We start from the raw sequence: 18,070 nt of genomic DNA, 5'->3' as shown, positions 1-18,070 counted from the left end.
AAGGGCAGGAGTACATTTCTCGTGAGCAGGCTACAGCCATTCCCAAATTGCTTAGTGACCTCAGCTGAAACTGAGGGTGCGGGGCCTGGGCGGCTCGAGCTCCAGCTTCCCCGCTTCAGTCAGAGAGGAACCAAGAAAGCTTCTCAGGCTGGCCCCATTACGCAGTTGTGAAAAGCTGACGAGAACCTGTTACCTACTTAGCTCTCTTCCTTTCTTTTAGGAACATGAAAAAAGACATATAATACAAAATATAAAATAATATAAACTGTAAATAGTGCATTTCTGTCTCTAAATTAACTGTAACATCTTTGCAGAGATGTTGCCCAAGTCCATCCCACTAACTAGCAATCTGGGGAGGTGACATGAAATGAAGACTTCTGTGTTTCTCATGGGAGCTCAGAGCTCTGGAGAATAACTGCAGAAGCCATTCCCTAAAGATGCTTGAAACAGGGGCAGTCTCCTATATATATGGCCAATTCTAGATCAAGAATACTAATAGTGTATGTCCCCCAACAGAATGGGACTGAAAGAAAGCTTCAGGTTCTGTAATAACCATAGGAAAGCAGGAAGAGAAATAAGTCACCTCATGGTAACAGGGAGTTGTTTGATAAATGATAATTCTTCTTTTCTTTTTTCTTTCCTTCCTTCCTTTTTTTCTTTCTTCTTTTCTCTCTTTCTTTCTCTCCCTTTCTCTTTCTCTCTCTTTTCCTCAAGTGGTAGGAATGGGTAGTACCAAGGCTTAAATTTAGGACCTCATGCTGTTGGCTCAGCCTTTTGCTCATGACTGTTGCCCTACCAACTGAGCTATACCTCCAGTCCAGTATTTTGCTGGGTTACTGGAATTATGAGTCTCTCAGACTTCCCTGGCTGGCTTCAAACTGTGATCCACAGATCTCAGCCTTCTGAATAGTTAGGCTTACAGGTGTGACCACCAGTGCTAGGCTGGGCTATCTGATTTTGAATCCTCCTTCTGGTTCTGATGTTTAATCTCCAATAAAGTAGGTTTTTTTTTTTCCAGTCCTGGGGCTTGAATTCAGGGCCTGGGCACTGTCCCTGAGCAACTTTTTTGCTCAAGGCTAGTACTCTACCACTTGAGCCACAGCACCACTTCTGACTTTTTCTTGTTTATGTGGTATTGAGGAATCGAACCCAGGGCTTTACACATGCTAGGCAAGTACTCTACCACTAAACCACAGTCCCAGCCCTTCAATAAATAAGGTTTTATTTATTTATTTAGTTTGGTTGGTCATGTGGCTTGAACTCTGGGCCTGGGTGCTGTCCCTCAGCTCTTCAGTTCAAGGCTAGCGTTCTACCACTTGAGCCACATCACCACTTCCAGTTTTCTGGTGGTTTTTTGGAGATCAAGAGTCTCATGGACTTCCTGCCCAGGCTGGCTTTGAACTGGGATCCTCAGATCTCAGCCTCCTGAGTAGCTAGGATTACAGGTGTGAGCAACTGGTGCCTGGCTAAATAAGGTTTTAAACACCAATTTTTTTTTGAACTAGTGCAGACTGAATGGGTAGAGGATGTTGGCACAGCAGGGCTATAAAGATGAATCTGGTTGAGACTCATTGAACTCATTAGACAGACTGAATCTGTCACTTATTTCCAAAGTCAAAACTTCTATACTTATTTGGCTAGAAATGTCTATCTTTAAGAAATTCAGGCCTGGGCTGGAAACGTGGCTCAGTAGTAGAGTGCTTGCCTTGCATGCATGGGTTCGATTCCTCAGCACCACATAAGCAAAAAGAAAAAAGCCAGAAGTGGCGCTGTGGCTCAAGTGGTAGAGAGCTAGCCTTGAGCTGAAGAGCTGAGGGACAGTGCCCAGGCCCAGAGTTCAGGCCCCACGACCGGACCCCTCCCCCCAAAAAAAAAGAAAAGAAAAGAAATCGAGGCCAAGGAACTTAGAACTGGGGTAGAAGAGGGGATGGGTCAGCACAGAAGCTGGCCATGAGTCTGTGATGTTGCCTATCATCTTAACTCATTTGATTTTCGCAGGGTTGTCAATTCTGTATTGTCCCATTAGGATAAACATTCTTGGCTGCTTCATCTATTTACCTAACCACCTCTCACAAAGGCCCGTGGCAAAACAGAAACTGGTGACTAGGAAATAGAAGGGAGAGATTAAAGATGGAATTTGTTTCAGCCTCTCAGTAAATTGAGTTTGATCCTAAAGGGGCATAAAAGTATCTAGAGGGCTGGGAAGGTGGCTCAGTGGTAGACTGGCTTGCCTCACATGCACGAGGCCCTGGGTTCGATTCCTCAGCACTACATAAGCAGAAAAAGCTGGAAGTGGTGCTGCAGCTCAAGTGGTAGAGCGCTAGCCTTGAGCTGAAGAGCTGAGGGACAGTGCCCAGGCCCAGAGTTCAGGCCCCAGGACCAACAAAAACAAAAACAAAAATGTATCTAGAATGCATAGATGGTCAGAGTCATGAGAAGGGCTGGGAATGTGGCTTAGTGATAGAACGCTTGCCTAGCATGCATGAAGCCCTGGGTTTGATTCCTCACTCCCACATAAACAGAAAAATCTGGAAGTGGGCACTGTTGCTCAAGTGGCAGAGTGCTAAACTTGAACAAAAGAAGCTCAGGGACAGTGCCCAGGTAGTGAGTTCAATCCCCAGGACTGGCAAAAAAAAAAGTCATGAGAAAACTGCAGCGATAAACTGTGGGTACTCTGCCGGGCGCTGGTGGCTCACGCCTGTAATCCTAGCTACTCAGGAGGCTGAGATCTGAAGATCGCGGTTCAAAGCCAGCCGGGGCAGGAGAGACTGTGAGACTCCTATCTCCAATAAACCACCAGAAAACCGGAAGTGGCACTGTAGCTCAAGTGGTAGAGCACTTGCCTTGAGCTGAAGAGCTGAAGGACAGTGCCCAGGCCCCGAGTTCAAGCCCCACGACCGACCAAAACAAAACAAAATAAAACAAACTGTGGGTACTCTACACGGTCTCAGGGATCACACTAACGTGAAATTAACAGGTAGTACACAAAAGGATCACTTTATCCAGGCCAAACTGGGCAAAATCTATAGTCTATCACTAACCACCATTCCACCTCCAAAAGGAACTTGATGGATACCTATTGGCTTATCTGCTCTACCTTCCAGATCAATGGACTTGAGCAGTCAGTCCTGTACCCTACTCTTCCACACACAGCTGGCTGATTCACAAGTAGATTTCTAATCAGAAGAATCTGGAACAAAGATTGAGAGTCAATTCAATCTCTGTGACATATTCAGCTCATGTGGGTATATTTCACCAAGTAGCCTGAGAAGCAGACAAATTAGTCAGGAAAGAGGAAAGTCACTGAGGTACACAGACCTAATGCCCTTAAATGTTTGAGACTTCTTGGACTCAAGACTATAGACTAACCCAAAAGCCCAAAGTGCACCCCTTGTCATAGGGTCTCAAGATAACGTCTCTCATTTTCTTCTAACACTTTTACTACTTTGTTTGAAGCTAACCCAATCCAACTAGAATAGACACACACTCTTGGTTGTAAGTAACCCAATCCAACTAGACTGTTTACCACCAAAAGTATTGACTGCTTTACACAGATGCCTATATGCAATTATGAGATGGACACATTCCATCCCATACTTTGATTTTCCTTGGTTACCTGACAAACACATCTCAAGTGCCATTCTTAAGGGGATAAAGCTAGTTGCTGGTGGTTCATGCCTGAAATCCTAAAGATCTGAGGAATGAGGTTTGAAGCCAGCCCAGGCAACCAAATCCAAGAGACACTCATCTCTGATGAATCAGCAATAAGCCAGAAGTGGAGGTATGGCTCAAGTGGTAAAGTACCAATCATGAGCAAAATAGTTAAGAAACACTGGCAAGGCCCTTAGTTCAAGCCACAGTACTGCACCGCCCTCCCCACAAAAGTCAACAAATGGTGCTGGCAAGACTGGATATTCATATACAGGAAAGTGAAAGTAGTTTCTTATTTATGAAAAATGTATCTCCAGGCACTGGTGGCTCACGCCTATAATCCTAGCTACTCAGGAGGCTGAGATCTGAGGCTGAGTTCAAAACCATCCTGGGCAGGAAACTCTAAGAGACTCTGATCTCCAATAAACCAGCAAAAAAACTGGAAGTGGCGCTGTGGCTCAAGTAGTAGAGCGCTTGCCTTGAGCTGAAGAGCTGAGAGGGACAGTGCCCAGGTCTAGAGTTCAAGCCCCACGACCAACAAAAGAAAAGAAAAAGAAAGAAAGAAAGAGAGAAAGAGAGAAAGAAAGGGAGAGAGAAAGAAAGAGAAAGGAAGAAAGAAAGAAAGGAAAAAAGGAAGAAAGAAGGAAAGAAAGAAAGAAAGAAGAAAGAAAGAAAGAAAGAAAGAAAGGAAGCCATTTTCATTTATTTTATAGATGCAGATACTATGGCTCAGAGAAATTTTCTTGAGATTCCAAGGTTAGCAAATGGCAACTCCAGGTCAAGAATCCAGGTCTCCTGGCTCTTGGGGGAGGGGAGGGAGGGAGAGGGAGGGAGGGAGGAAAGGAGGGAGGGGGAGAGAGAGAGAGACAGAGAGAGATGGAGACAGAGACAGAGACAGAGAGAGAGAAAGAGAGAGAGAGAAAGAGAGAGAGAAAGAGAGAGAGAGAAAGAGAGAGAGAAAGAGAGAGAGAGAGAGAGAGTGTTAAAGCACATACAAAGTTGCTGCTCCATGGTGGAATTTAGACAATACTGACAGAATGAGCCATGTCCTAGCCACTCCGTTTCCATTTGTCCTAAGTATGACACCACTCTTCATACTTCTAATTATGGAACTTAACCTCTGGTAAAAGAATTTTGGTAAACCCTACTGACTAATGTTTCAATTCTCATGGACATAGCAAACTAGAGAATACTATTTTGCAACCCTCCTCCCCAGTCCTGGCATGGCTGGAAAAGTAAAATGCCTGTGTGTTTCTTATCATGCCTCTGAGATTACATGTTAATCTTTTTTGTTGTTGTTGCTGCTGTTGTGTTTTTTATGGGTTTCAACTCAGTCTTGTACTTGCTTGGCTTACTTGCTCAGCTGGATCACATGAATGATGGTTTTAGCTCGTTATTTTGGAGATGGAGTCTCATGAACTTTTCTCAAAGTTCTCTTTTTTGTTTTTTTGGGTCCAGTTGTGGGGCCTGAACTCTGGGCCTGGGCGCTGTCCCTCAGCTCTTCAGCTCAAGGCTAGCTCTACCACTTGAGCCACAGCACCACTTCTGGCTTTTTTCTTTTTGCTTATGTGGTGCTGAGGAATCAAACCCAGGGCCTCATGCATGCAAGGCAAGCGCTCTACTACTGAGCCACCTTCCCAGCCCCTCAAAGTTCTTTTCTCAAACTTTGATCCTTAGGATTAGTCTTTTAGGTAGCTAGGATTATCAGCTGTTAGAAGCTTCCAGCCCTTGACTCATGTTAATTTTGAGCAAGTCAATAACCTCTTTGAATTTATCAACTAACTTCAAATTGAGGATAAAACTTGTAATACCTCTTAACATTGATGAGATGAAATAAAATAATGAATGTGAACATGTTTTCTATTATTGTTTTTGTCAGTTGTGGGCTTGAACTCTGGGCCTGGGCGCTGTCCCTCAGCTCTTCAACTCAAGGCTAGTACTCTACCACTTGAGCCACAGTGCCACTTCCATTTTTTTGGGTGGTTTATTGGAGATCAGAGTCTCATAGACTTTCTTGCTCAGGCTGGCTTTGAACCATGATCCTCAGATCTCAGCCTCCTGAGTAGGATTACAGGCTTGAGCCACTGGCACCTAGCTTATATTTTTATTTTTTAAAATTTCAAACTGATCTAACTAAGGTCCACAATTTTTATTACAAATTGTGTATATTTTACAGTTTGCAAAGCAGAGTGATTGTACCACATTATAAGTTAGGTTAAGATTAAAGCTGATCTGACAAGCAGACTATTTCATAACAACAACAACAACAAATTTCCTAGGCCTTTTGACAACAGTTCTTTTCATCATAGAAATTTCATCATTGCAGCATCAATCAATATAAGTCATGCCATTTTTTAGTAAGGTTAACAAGGTGCATTTAATAAAGAGGAAGTAAAAGTGCTCAGAAGAGTAAGCAAGTGGGACCAGAAACCACCAGTTGTCCCCATTTTTCAGTTTTCAAAAGTGTTATAATACAAATACACTCCTATCAGCTAATACTCCAAACAAATTAAGTTTAAAGGGGGCAAATCTAAGAAAAGAGGGACTATGGATAGCAGGAGAACTAAAGGACACAATATAATTTTTCTCAACCACCCCAACATAGCCCCTTGAAATAAACCTGTTCAGATTCCATACCTGTTTTTGGCCGTGATGTAGGACAAGATATTTTGATTGAAGAACTTCAGGATCAAGGGGATGCAGTTGGCAAATACCAAATGTTGAGATACATATTCAAACTGAATCAACAGATCAAAGAAGTAGGGATGTTATTTGGGAGGGGGATGAAATTTGTGTATCAAAAAGGGAGGGAAATACAAATCTAACATCTATTCCTAAGAACAGACATTGTCCATTTGTGTTATCAGACTTCCTCTGAATATAGGGGTATCTATCTTCAGTCAGCCCATCCTACATGGAGGGGGGCAATCTACAGTGTGTTGCAAACTCCTGCCCAAAAGCACTAAGCAAATAAGCCAGAAAGCAAAACACTCTGAATAACTAAAAGGAATTGCTGTGAGATTTGTTCCTAAGCTCAACAGGAAAGAAAGCCTCCCTGACAGAGCTGTTTTCCATACCAAACCTCTGGCTCATAATGTTAACTGTGATTGATATAGCAGGGGCAGGTGCGGCTTATTCCCAGCAACTGCCTGTGTCATTCAGTCAGGACAGAGACAGAACCTCTGCGACGTAGGCTCCAGCTCAGCCTGTCTGATATTCCTAGGATTTAGAATATCAGTATTTTTTTTCCTTTTTGTTGGTTGTGGGGCTTGAACTCTGGGCCTGGGCGCTGTCCCTCAGCTCTTCAGCTCAAGGCAAGCGGTCTACCACTTGAGCCACAGCACCACTTCCAGTTTTCTGGTGGTTTGTTGGAGATAAGAGTCTCACAAACTTTCTTGCCTAGGCTAGCTTTGCACCTCAATCTTCAGCTCTCAAGCCTCCTGAGTAACTAGGATTACAGCTGTGAGCCACTGGCGCCCAGCTAGAATATCAGTATATTAATGAATGAATGAACAAGAGCCCTTCAGCCAACAGACACTGAGAAGCTCAAGATGTCTTTGATGAGATAAACATCACAACGTAGGGACTCCATTTAGCTCTCTTGAATCCAGGTGGCATTTGTGTCCAAGAAGACATATGGAGTAAGTGATTGCACAAGCAGTGTCATGAGGTTAGTCACTCTGGCTTTTGGTCATGATATACTGAAGAGCACCACAAAAAGTTTGTCCCAAATCTAGAAGTTAGAATGCTGGGACAGTACTGAAACAGGATTGAAAAGACAAGACATTGAGCTGGTTTAAATCCTCTAGTGCTGCACGACGAGCAAGTAGCAGCCATGGTAGTAAGCTGAGGTGCTCTTTGCCCCTGGAATAAATATGTGTTTAGAGGTGGGGAGTCAGCTTGTGCTATAACCACTTGTCTTTTCTGATCAATCTTTTCTGCCTAGAAATCAGGGGGAAAGCTTCCTCCCAGACAGGGGAGCCAACACACATAGACTATTATGACTGAAAACTTGATTTTTAGTTGAGCCAGGTCCAGTGTCTGACAAGACTCACCCACACACTGGGGCCCATGTGTCTGGCTATTGATCCGCGTACTGCCCACCAACAGAAATTTCTGTAAACACATCTTCACAGTTCTTTGTTCCTCTTTCCACTGAGACTACTGCTTCCGACCCACCTCTACTTTTCCTAGCCCTGCTGCTGCTGAGCAAACACCAGCAGCTGTTTGAGGACCCAAACACCTACCACATTCAAAGATGTCTTTGAATATACTGAAGTGGAGACATACTCTAGATGTATATATAATGGTTTGTTTGTTTTTTTTTGGTCAGTTGTGGGCTACGTGCTGTCCCTGAGCTGCTTTTGCTTAAGGCTAGCACTTTACCAATTGGAGCCACAGCTCTACGTCCACTCTAGTTATATAGAGTCATGGTCATAGACCCAACAGGGGCCTATCTGTACTCTGAGGACCTGCTCTTTTACCAGTAAGCTGAATTCTGACTTAGTAGGAAAATGGGCAAAGCCTCTAGGCAGGTATGAGAAGGTTTTCTCTTCTCTCTAGGCTCTTCCCTATATCCTGGGAATGCCCACCTGTGGGCAAGTCCAAAGTCCTTAGCCAAAGTGAACAATGCTTTCATAAGCAAACCAAGTAGGGTTGACCCCCCCCTCTTCCTTTTCTCTCTCCCTCCATTCCTTCCTCCCCCCAGACCCCCTCTTCCTTCCTTTCTCTCTTTCATTCTTTCTTTCGTTCTTTTTTGTCAGTCATGGGGCTTGAACTCTGGGCCTAGGTGCTGTCCTTCAGCTCAAGGCTCTTTCCTGCCCGGGCTGGCTTTGAACCACGATCCTCAGATCTCAGCCTCCCTAGTAGCTAGGATTATAGGCATGAGCCACCAGTGCCCAGCTGGTTATGACTTTTTTAAACCATGATTCCCTCATCAAAAAATAGGGATAAAATAAAACCTATTTGTAGAGTTAAGAAATTTTGGGGTTCTACCCAAGCTTAACAGGGTGCTCAATAATAGTGTACTATCATATATGTTATTATCAACTCCCTGCCAACCTCTGTGGCTTCATGAATAACCAGGCCATCCTATCACTTTCACTCTAGGCAACATTTAATTAGTTTCCCAGAGTACTTTGCTCTCTCCCCTCTGGACTTTCACATATTAGCTTTTCTGCTTGAATGGCTTGTATCCTCCTTCCCAGACAAACCCATATCCTGGCTAACATCTGCTTTTTCAGGAGTCACCTCTCTACCTTAGATTTGGTTAGGTATTTCCATGGTGGCTGATGCTTACCTGCAGCACAGAGCTTAGCAATCTACAATTGGATATTTATAACTCTATATCTGCTGTAAGACTTCAAGACTTTTAAGAGCTAAACTGCCTTATTCAGAATTACGTCACAACATGAGAAAAATGCTTCATATTCAGGTCAAGTATGGTCAATGTGCTCCTCCCCTGCCCTTTCTTTTTCTGGAGCATTTGAATTTTGACTTGCATTGCTTTGAATCTCACTGAGAAAATTCCTAAGAGTTGTAGCTATAACCTTCAAAGGACACAGACACCGCTACCTTTCTAAACAGCTCCCTGAATTCTACTTCCTAATCCCAACTGAAGCTTATGGAACAAGTAGCTGGATTCTCTTGAGTGAGGACAAAGAAAAGGCCAAAAGATGCTCAGTGGGACTGTAAGGGCCTTTGTGTCGCCCTCAGGGTTTGAGGAGAAGCACCAGCTGCTTACCTGGTAGATATGGTTGAGTTTGAAGTGTTTGAGAAGCAGCAGGAGCAGGGAAGAGATGCTCTTTACAATGATCTCCTTGTGCCTATTAACGTCGATGCCCAGCTTCATGCTCTGGAGAACAGTAACACTACAATGGAGAGAGGAAGCAGTAGTGTAGAGGGCAGTCTGGAAGAGAAATCTACAAGGGCTCAGGGATTTGGGTCAGATACAATAAACACAAGAGAGGCAGTACTTGAGAAACCTGAACTTTTGGGGTTGGAGGTGTGGCTCAACTGGTAGAGTGCTAGCCAATGAATGAAAGTGGCAGGTACTGAGTTCAAGTTCATCTCAGACCCAGAAAACAAAGGGTGGGGGAAGAGAAACCTGAACCTCTAGGGAAATATATTGTAGGGAGTGCCCACTTACAAACCTGTCTGAAGAAAAGTTGCTGTCTTTTTGTCAAAGTTATCCCATGGCAATGTCTACCCACATACCCATCAACCAGTCACTGGCACTGAGCTCACCCTCCAGACCATCAGTTGGGAGCTACACAGAACAAACACTGTAGAGAACCCTGCAGGGAAAATGGAGTATTGGGAAAGGAGAGCTCTTTTTCAGACTCCCTATGTTAGCAGGTGAAGTGGGACAGAAGCCCTGCAGACAGGGCACCAGCAGCCAGCAGCCCCAGTGGAAGCACTCACGGCATCTCTTCAGGCAGGACATCTGCCAGGATATTGATAGAGTCTGTCTTAGCCTTGGAGGTTGGGGCAGCAGCCAGCAGAATCTTAAGCAGAGCAATCTGGGAGGTAGAAAAGGAGGAAATGCACTTTGATCTATCCCACTCAGCAAGACAGTGATTCTTCCACATCTCACCAGCCCAACAAAATGCTTCAAAACTCTCCTCTAAATTCTACCTTCAGTGCCCAAACCTCCCCATCCTTCAAAAGTGCAAACAGGTACCAATCCTGAGGCTAAGGAGGAAGATGAGGGCTGGAGGGGGGGGAGGGAGAGGGAGTCAGACTGTTTGGTTTCAGGACTGCTCTTTCCAAAGGGAAAAGATGGAGGAAGCAAAGTGGCAAGAGCAATGCACAGAAATAAGATGGGAGGGATATGCCCAGTTTTCTCCCTTTTCCTTCCACTAAATCTGACCATCAGCATCATCACTACTCCCACAGAAAGGCCGTATAGGATATGACAATGGCAGATCTCAGAAGGCCTCTGGTAGGAAGAGCCCCCCCATCCTTTATCAATCTCACCTTAATTCTCTACTCCCCCCCCCCCCCCCCGCCAAAGAAGGGCTAGGGGAAATGGCATCTTCAGAGGAGCCACGAGGAAAGCTCAGAATCTGTGTCCGATTGTGCTTGACCCAAGGGGCAAAGGCTCAGGAAATGAGTTCAAATGATGTGCTCTTAACTGTCCATTCCTTGCAGCAGAGAAGGTCAGCCATTTCCTTACCATGTACTGGGGGAGGCTATACAGCATGCCCTGGTAGAGGATTTCACACGGCGTTTCTGGTACCACCTCTTCTCCCTATGGCAGGAAATATAGCTTGCCCAGGCTACTTTCCAGGTGGCCAAAGGCTACATTTTCTTGGTTGTGAGGAGTAGCATGTTAAAAGCACTTAGCAGGGAGTCAGACCTAGGCTGCTAGCCTAATTGCATTAATGACTCATTATGACCTTAGATAAGTAACCTCCCCTCTCTGAGTCCCAATTTCCTCTTTAATAGGATCAGTGGATTGATCTGGATGACCTGAGGCTTCTTTAAGCCAATTATATATGATTTTGCTTTTCCTATTATCTGCAGTTAATCTATATTTGTGTGTGTTTGTGTGACTGTGTGCTAGTCCTGGGGTTTGAATTCAGAGCCTGAGCACTGTCTATGAGCTTTTTTGCTCTGTACTACTTTAGCCATAGCTCCATTTCTAGATTTTTCGGTGGTTAATTGAAGATAAGAATCTCCCAGACTTTCCTGCCCCAGCTAGCTTCATATCCTTAGATCTCAGCTTCCTAAGTAGCTAGGATTATAGGCAAGAGCCACTAGTGCCCAGGAAAATGACACTTTTCTTTCCATGTACATGCTGCATTAGGAGTCAGCACACTCATCAAGCAGTTGGCTCAGACCACATTTACTGAACACACACAGAAACACTCTGGATATCTATGGGTTTACACCTGGAACACTGGAATACTCTAACATAGAAGCATTTCCTATGGTGTTGTTCTGAGTTCAATCGAACCTCTTGTCCCATATCAGCAGTTGCTAAGAACCTCTTGTCTCATATCAATAGTTGCTAACCCTTCCTCACACTTGACTGGGAAGACAGAAGCAATCAGAAATCAGACAGGCAGACTTCATCTTTGCAACACCAGCCCCACCAGAGTCTCTATCTGCCTCTGCCATGCAGGAGGAACCATCTTTGCTTGGGCCACAGCCCAGCCATCTACTTGGCTACATAGTCTTGTATCTTTTGACTTTATGGAATAATGCATTATTCTTGTAGCTTACCCGTTTCCTGGCTCATTTAGAAAAAAAAAACTTAAACCTTTCTCTCTCAGTGATGACACTCTACCTTGGCTCTACATCCTCCTTTAGCTGCCATCCCATTTTCCTCTTAGCAATAAAACTTGTGGGTTGTCCTCTTGACATTCTACTTCAACTGTTGCTCTTACCAACATCACCACGTGTCTTAAAGTTGCCAAACTCAATGAACATCTCTTTTGCTACCATGGCATTTGATCCAGCATATTTCTTGTTTCTTCTTTTCGTAGTAATGAGAATTGAATCCAGGGCCTTATGTATACTAGACAAACATTCTACCAGTTGAGCTACACCTCTAGCAATCCCTTCTTAAAGACTTTCTGTGCTTTTATGCTACCAGTGTCTTTGATTTCCTCCAACTTCACTGAGAGTTTTTCTTACTCTCTGGTTCCTTTCTTGACTTATTTTCTTTGTCCAAGACAGGGACTCGAACTTGGTATCTGATGCTTTTGCTTATTGGCTGGTGCTCTACCACCTGAGCCATGCCTCCAACCTCTCTGTTCCTGACTTAACCCCACCCTCAGTGTGCCAGGGCTTTGTCCTGGGCTCCATCCTGTTCTGCCTTTATTTACTCCCTGGGGTTTCTCAGCCACTTCTGTAAGCTTTTAACATGGTCTACACATAAATGACTCCCAAATTTCTCAAAGCCAGCCCTCTACCTAGCGGCTATTTAGCAAGCATCTAAAACTGAGTATAAACAAGACAGGGCTCTTGATATTCTTTTCCATCTTGGAAGATGGTACTTTTTTTTTTTTTTTGTCAGTCATGGGGCTTGAACTCTGGGCTTGGGCACTGTCCTTGCGCTCTTCAGCTCAAGGCGAGTGCTCTACTGCTTGAGCTACAGCGCCACTTCCGGTTTTCTAGTGGTTTATTGGAAATAAGAGTCTTATGGACTTTCCTGCCAGGGCTGGCTTTGAATCGTGATCCTCAGATCTCAGCCTCCTGAGTAGTTAATATTACAGGCATGAGCCACTGGCCCCTGGCGGAAGATGGTACTTTTGAAATTAAAAATTTAATTTTTTATCTATTGTGGGGCTTGAACTCAGGGCCTGGGCACTGTTCCTGAGCTTTTGTGATCAAGGCTAGTATTCTACCACTTTGAGCTACAGAACCACTTCCAGTTTTCTGATTGTTAGAGATATGAGCCTCACAGACTTTCCTGTGCAGGCTGGCTTACTGTGATTCTCATATCTCAGCCTCTTGAGTAGCTAGGATTACAGGTGTGAGCTGGTACTTATTCTTGATTCCTTCTTTGCCTCTATTCACAACCAATTGAGCTGCAAGTCAGTTACACTTTCAAAATCTAACCCAGGGGCTGGGAAGGTGGCTCAGTGGTACAGTGCTTGCTTTGCATGCATGAGGCCATGGGTTCGATTCCTTAGCACTGCATAAGCAGAAAAAGCTGGAAGTGGCACTGTGGATCAAGTGGTAGAGCCCTTGCCTTGAGATGAAGGGCTGTGTGCCCAGGCCCACAGTTCAGGCCCCATGACTTTAGAAAAAAAAAATTCTACCCCAGTTACTACCCTAGTGGTAGTCTAGGTGATGCACCAGTCATGATCACCTACAGGGTTTCACTATGGAGACCAGACCTGCCTCAAACTTTTGATCCTCCTGCTTCAGCCTTGCAAGTAACAGATACCAACATACCTGGGGCTTGAACTCTGGGCCTGAGTGCTATCCCTCAGCTTTTCAGCTCAAGGTGAGCACTTTACCACTTGAGCCACAGCACCACTTCTGGTTTTCTGGACATAAGAGTCTCGTGGCCTTTCCTGCCAGGGCTGGCTTTGAACCGTGAGCCTCAGCTCTCAGCCTGCCACAGTGGCTTTTAAAAACATAAGTCAGATCATATCACTTCTTTGTGTAAAATTCCCTGTGTACTGTGAGTCAACTTCATGCGTCCTATGTCTGCTTGCAGGTCTGTGTAAAGTGATCCGGGCCACCTCTCTGACTATATCTCTACATCCACTCCATCCTCTTGAGCTCTGTCACATCAGCCTTCTTTCCCTACCTCTATACTCTGTGCTTGTTCTCCGCTTGTTAAGGCTGTTCCTTCTGCTTGGAATGTTCTTTCCTCTGATGCTCCTGTTTTTTTTTTTTTGTTTTGTTTTTTGGGTCCGGTCGTGGGGCCTGAACTCTGGGCCTGGGTGCTGTCCCTCAGCTCTTCAGCTCAAGGCTAACGCTCTACCACTTGAGCCACAGTGCCACTTCCGGCTTTTTTCTTTATGTGGTGCTGAGGAATCGAACCCAGGGCCTCAGGCATGCAAGGCAAGCGCTCTGCCACTGAGCCACCTTCCCAGCCCCCTGTTTTTGTTTTTTAATCTCAGATCTTTAAGTGTCATTTCCTCAGAGATGACTGCCAATCTAAAGTAGTCAATCAACTGACTGGAGAGTGGTGTAAGTGGTAGGACACTTGCCTAGCAAGTAGAGGACTTGAGTTCAAATCACAGTACAGCTAAAAAGTTAGAAAATAAAATTTCATATTAAAAAAATAATAGGTTTAGGGGCTAGGAAGGTGGCTCAGTGGTAGAGCGCTTGCCTTGCATGCTTGAGGCCCTGGGTTCGATTCCTCAGCACCACATAAGCAAAAAGAAGAAAGCCGGAAGTGGCTCTGTGGCTCAAGTGGTAGAGTACTAGCCTTGAGCTGAAGAGCTAAGGGACAGCACCCAGGCCCAGAGTTCAGCCCCCATGACCGACAAAAAAAAAAAAAAAAGTCTAGACCGGCATAGATGGCTCATGCTTGTAATCCTAGCTACTCAGGAGGCTGAGATTTGAGGATCGTGGTTCAAAGCCAGCCCTGGCAGGAAAGTCTGTGAGACTCTTATCTCCAATTAACCACCAGAAAACCAGAAGTGGTGCTGTGGTTCAAGTGGTATAGTGTTAGCCTTGAGGTATAGTGCTAGCCTTGAGCACAAAAACTCAGAGACAGTGTCCAGGTCCTGACTTCAAGCCCCACAACCAACAAAAGAAAAAAAAAGTCACATGGACATTCCTGCCCAGTTTGGCTTCAAAGCACAATTCTGAGATATTCAGATATTAGCTTCCTGAGTAGCAAGGATTACAGGTGTGAGCCGTCAGCACCCAGCTTTCTCCCCCAACTTTAACACAGCATGAAAGCAGGGCCTTGACATACAGTACGAGCCCAGCAAACCGACTCAGTGTATGTATATACACTGTGACAGCACTGCAGTTCCTTCTTCCCTCCTGTGCAGGACCCCTTTGCTCACCAAAGACATAGGGCATTTTTCCAGCTCTTCTTCATTCTTGATCTGCACATCTGCAATGGAGATATACTTGTGCTGGCAAAGATAAGAAGACATTAACAAGAACTGAGGGTTTCAATCACATGTTTCCAAGTCTCTCACTGACAAGAAAGTGTTTTTCAATGTGTCTGTCACCCTAGCAGACATAAAATCTTGAAAGTAGGAGCCTTATTTGCCATTGTATCATCAGTTCTGTATTTTGCAGTGTTTTCATATTTATTGAGTAGCAGAAAATATGTAAGCATTTACCTTCAAACAAAGTACAAGGGGAAATGAAGGACAGACCTTTGTCCCCAGACCTCTGCCTTGAGTTTTGATGTGTGTATGTATGTGTATGGAGTGGTGACTCCCACACTCTGTGCTCACACACACAATGGAGGTAGGGCAGACTTTTCCCAGTCCTGGGCTTTTGGAAGTTAGTGTATCTATGGGAAAGAGAAGTAAAAGGAAAGGCAGCAAGGAGTGGGAAGAGAGAGAAAAGGATGAAAAGAGGGAAAAGGAATGAGGAAAAAAGGAAAAAAATTCATCTATCTGAATGTAGGAAGCTGGTAAGGAGAAGGAGATCTGAGTTTTCTTAACTCAGGCTTGCAGGGGAGATGAAGGTGCCCCAATACCCAATATCCTGCTAATCTAATTTGCCTTAATGGCTCACTATGCCCAAAACCTGAAATTCCACCCTGGTTACCTGTTTTAGGGTCTTCACACTCTCATGGATGGGTCTAGGTAATCCAACCAAGGTATCTGTGTCCCTGTGAAAGGCAAGAAGCATCAGATCATAAGCTTCAAAACAAAACAGTTTGGGGATATAGCTCAGTGGTAGATCACTTGCTTAGCATGCATAAGGCACTGGATTATTTCAATCTCTAGCACTAACAAAGAGAGAAAATTATCCATATACCCTAGAGTTAGAAGGACTATGCTTATTTAGCATTTACTTCTCCCCATACCCTGAACCATCCTTTGCAAGGCTTTAGGTCCCCCCTCTTTCCTTAGGACATAGAAAATAACAATGAAGTACTGGTGGCTCACACCTGTAATCCTAGCTACTCAGGAGGCTGAGATCTGAGGATCTTGGTTCAAAGCCAACCCAGGCAGGAAAGTTTGTGAGACTCTTATCTCCAATAAACCCGCTAGAAAACTGGAAGTAGTGCTGTGGCTCAAGTGGTAGAGCACTCGCCTTGAACTGAAGCGCACAAGGACAGTGCCCAAGCCCAGAGTTCAAGCCCCATGACTGACAAAAAAAAAAAAAGGCCAGAAATGGAGCTGTGGTTCAAGTGGTCAATGTTGGTCTTGAGGAAAAAAGCTCAGGGACAACACCAAGGTCCTGGTTTCAAGCTCCAGGACCAGCACAATCAATTGATCAATCAATCAATCAATATAACAATGATATGGATGCATTTCTGGAAATTAGGAAATGCATATAATGTCTGAGGATTCACTTGACTCACTTGGTGTGGGAATGAGACCTTCCTACTTAAAGGGATATGTAGCCCAATAGCACTTTTGAAGGTAAAATCCCAGTAATAAAGCCTGCTAGATTCTATAAAGAAAGACCAGTGGGAAGGATTCCTGAGGGTACCCTCCTAGGAACCACTTTATAGCGAGTGTTAGCCATCCAATCACTTACTGCCCCAGGGTGAATCCAATGAACTTGTTCCTGCTCATCTCCAAGAAGTGCTCAATGTCCTTCTGTCTGAGAAGACAGTGGAGAGACCAATTCCAGAGAAGGGAAGAAAAGCAAACCTTTAGAGAGAGAATGTTTCAGGGCTCCTGTCACTTGAATCTGAGGGCTGAAGCAGTGGGGGAAGACAGCATACAATAGATAGGGGTTCAAACACAGTAGTTCTGTCAGACCAGCTTAATAAACATTGAATACACAGACTACTTCACCCTGAACCTTTGGTGATTGAATCGAGCTTGGGGAACCTAGTGCTATTATGCATACCTGACCTTTGGGGCCCAAGGCAGGCCTTTGGGAAAGGTCACTCGCTCTGAAGACAGGGGTGCCTGTGAGGGTGGAGGTGGCACCAGAGGGTCTTGTTCTAGCAGGTCTAATTCTCCATCCAAGGTTCGTTCTCCATCGCCAGTAGAATCCTCTTCCTCTTCTGTGACTGGCTCCTCAGTCTTGAAGAGATCCCGTTCATTGTAGATGTCCAGGCTGTCCTGCTTAGTGAGGAGTTGCTGGGAGAAGAAAGTATGCAGAGGTATCATCTTGAGCATCCTCATCTGAAGCCATTCCCTATCCACAGACTTCTGGCCTTCAGGAAACATGAAGATGGAACCCAACGCCTGTGAGAACATCCCATTTCCCATCTCACTCTTATAGCCCATGGGCTGAATCCTAGATAACTATGCTACTGGGACAAAGCACAGATAATCTCAAAGTCATGATTACTTAGCTTTCAGAAAATACTGATGCTTTCTTTTCTTTTCTTTCTCTGCTTCAGCACTTTCCTTCCTAATTAGGATCTGCTTAGGTGAACATTCCATTAGTTTGCCTTCTGTGAGCATACACCAGCTGGCTGGCTGAGGAAGAGGATGACAGAAGCTTGCTGCTAGGCAGAGGGAATCAAGTTTGGAATTTTAAATCTTATTGTGGGAAGAAAAAAAGATTGGACAGAAATAGGCCAAAAAGTTTACAGTCACAGCATCTGGTTGTTAAGATTGTGGGTGATTTTTCTTTTCTCCCTTCATCACATTTTTATATTTGTTCCACATTTTCTACAGTGAGTAAGCATCACTGTATAAAACAAAAACTAAAAGTTAAAATGGAGATGGAATTACCACACATGACTGTCTGGCCCTGACCCTATCAGTTGGTAAACTTAAGTAAATCAGGCAAGGTGAGTCATGAGAGCATGGCTGGGTCTCAGTGTAACTTGTTTTGACCTTTTTAG

At 44.5% G+C, this 18,070-nt stretch overlaps 1 protein-coding gene across 1 annotated transcript in view; it reads right to left on the bottom strand.

Annotated features, from left to right (window-relative positions):
- Positions 1-18,070, bottom strand: part of Strip2 (striatin interacting protein 2) — a 52,712-nt gene that overhangs the window by 17,374 nt on the left and 17,268 nt on the right. The window contains exons 10-17 of the mRNA XM_069996736.1: positions 17,119-17,354; positions 16,801-16,866; positions 15,859-15,922; positions 15,138-15,209; positions 10,829-10,903; positions 10,075-10,172; positions 9,395-9,521; positions 6,289-6,389 (exon numbers count right to left, since the gene is read on the bottom strand). Coding sequence (XP_069852837.1) covers positions 6,289-6,389; positions 9,395-9,521; positions 10,075-10,172; positions 10,829-10,903; positions 15,138-15,209; positions 15,859-15,922; positions 16,801-16,866; positions 17,119-17,354 — 839 coding nt within the window. The remainder of the gene's footprint in view (positions 1-6,288; positions 6,390-9,394; positions 9,522-10,074; positions 10,173-10,828; positions 10,904-15,137; positions 15,210-15,858; positions 15,923-16,800; positions 16,867-17,118; positions 17,355-18,070) is intronic.

Source organism: Dipodomys merriami, unplaced genomic scaffold (genome assembly GCF_024711535.1).
Source record: "Dipodomys merriami isolate MVZ:Mamm:240054 unplaced genomic scaffold, mDipMer1.0.p SCAF_5, whole genome shotgun sequence".
Taxonomy (NCBI): domain Eukaryota; kingdom Metazoa; phylum Chordata; class Mammalia; order Rodentia; family Heteromyidae; genus Dipodomys; species Dipodomys merriami.
Note: the sequence above shows the minus strand (reverse complement) of the source record. Positions and strands in the feature narration are given on the sequence as shown.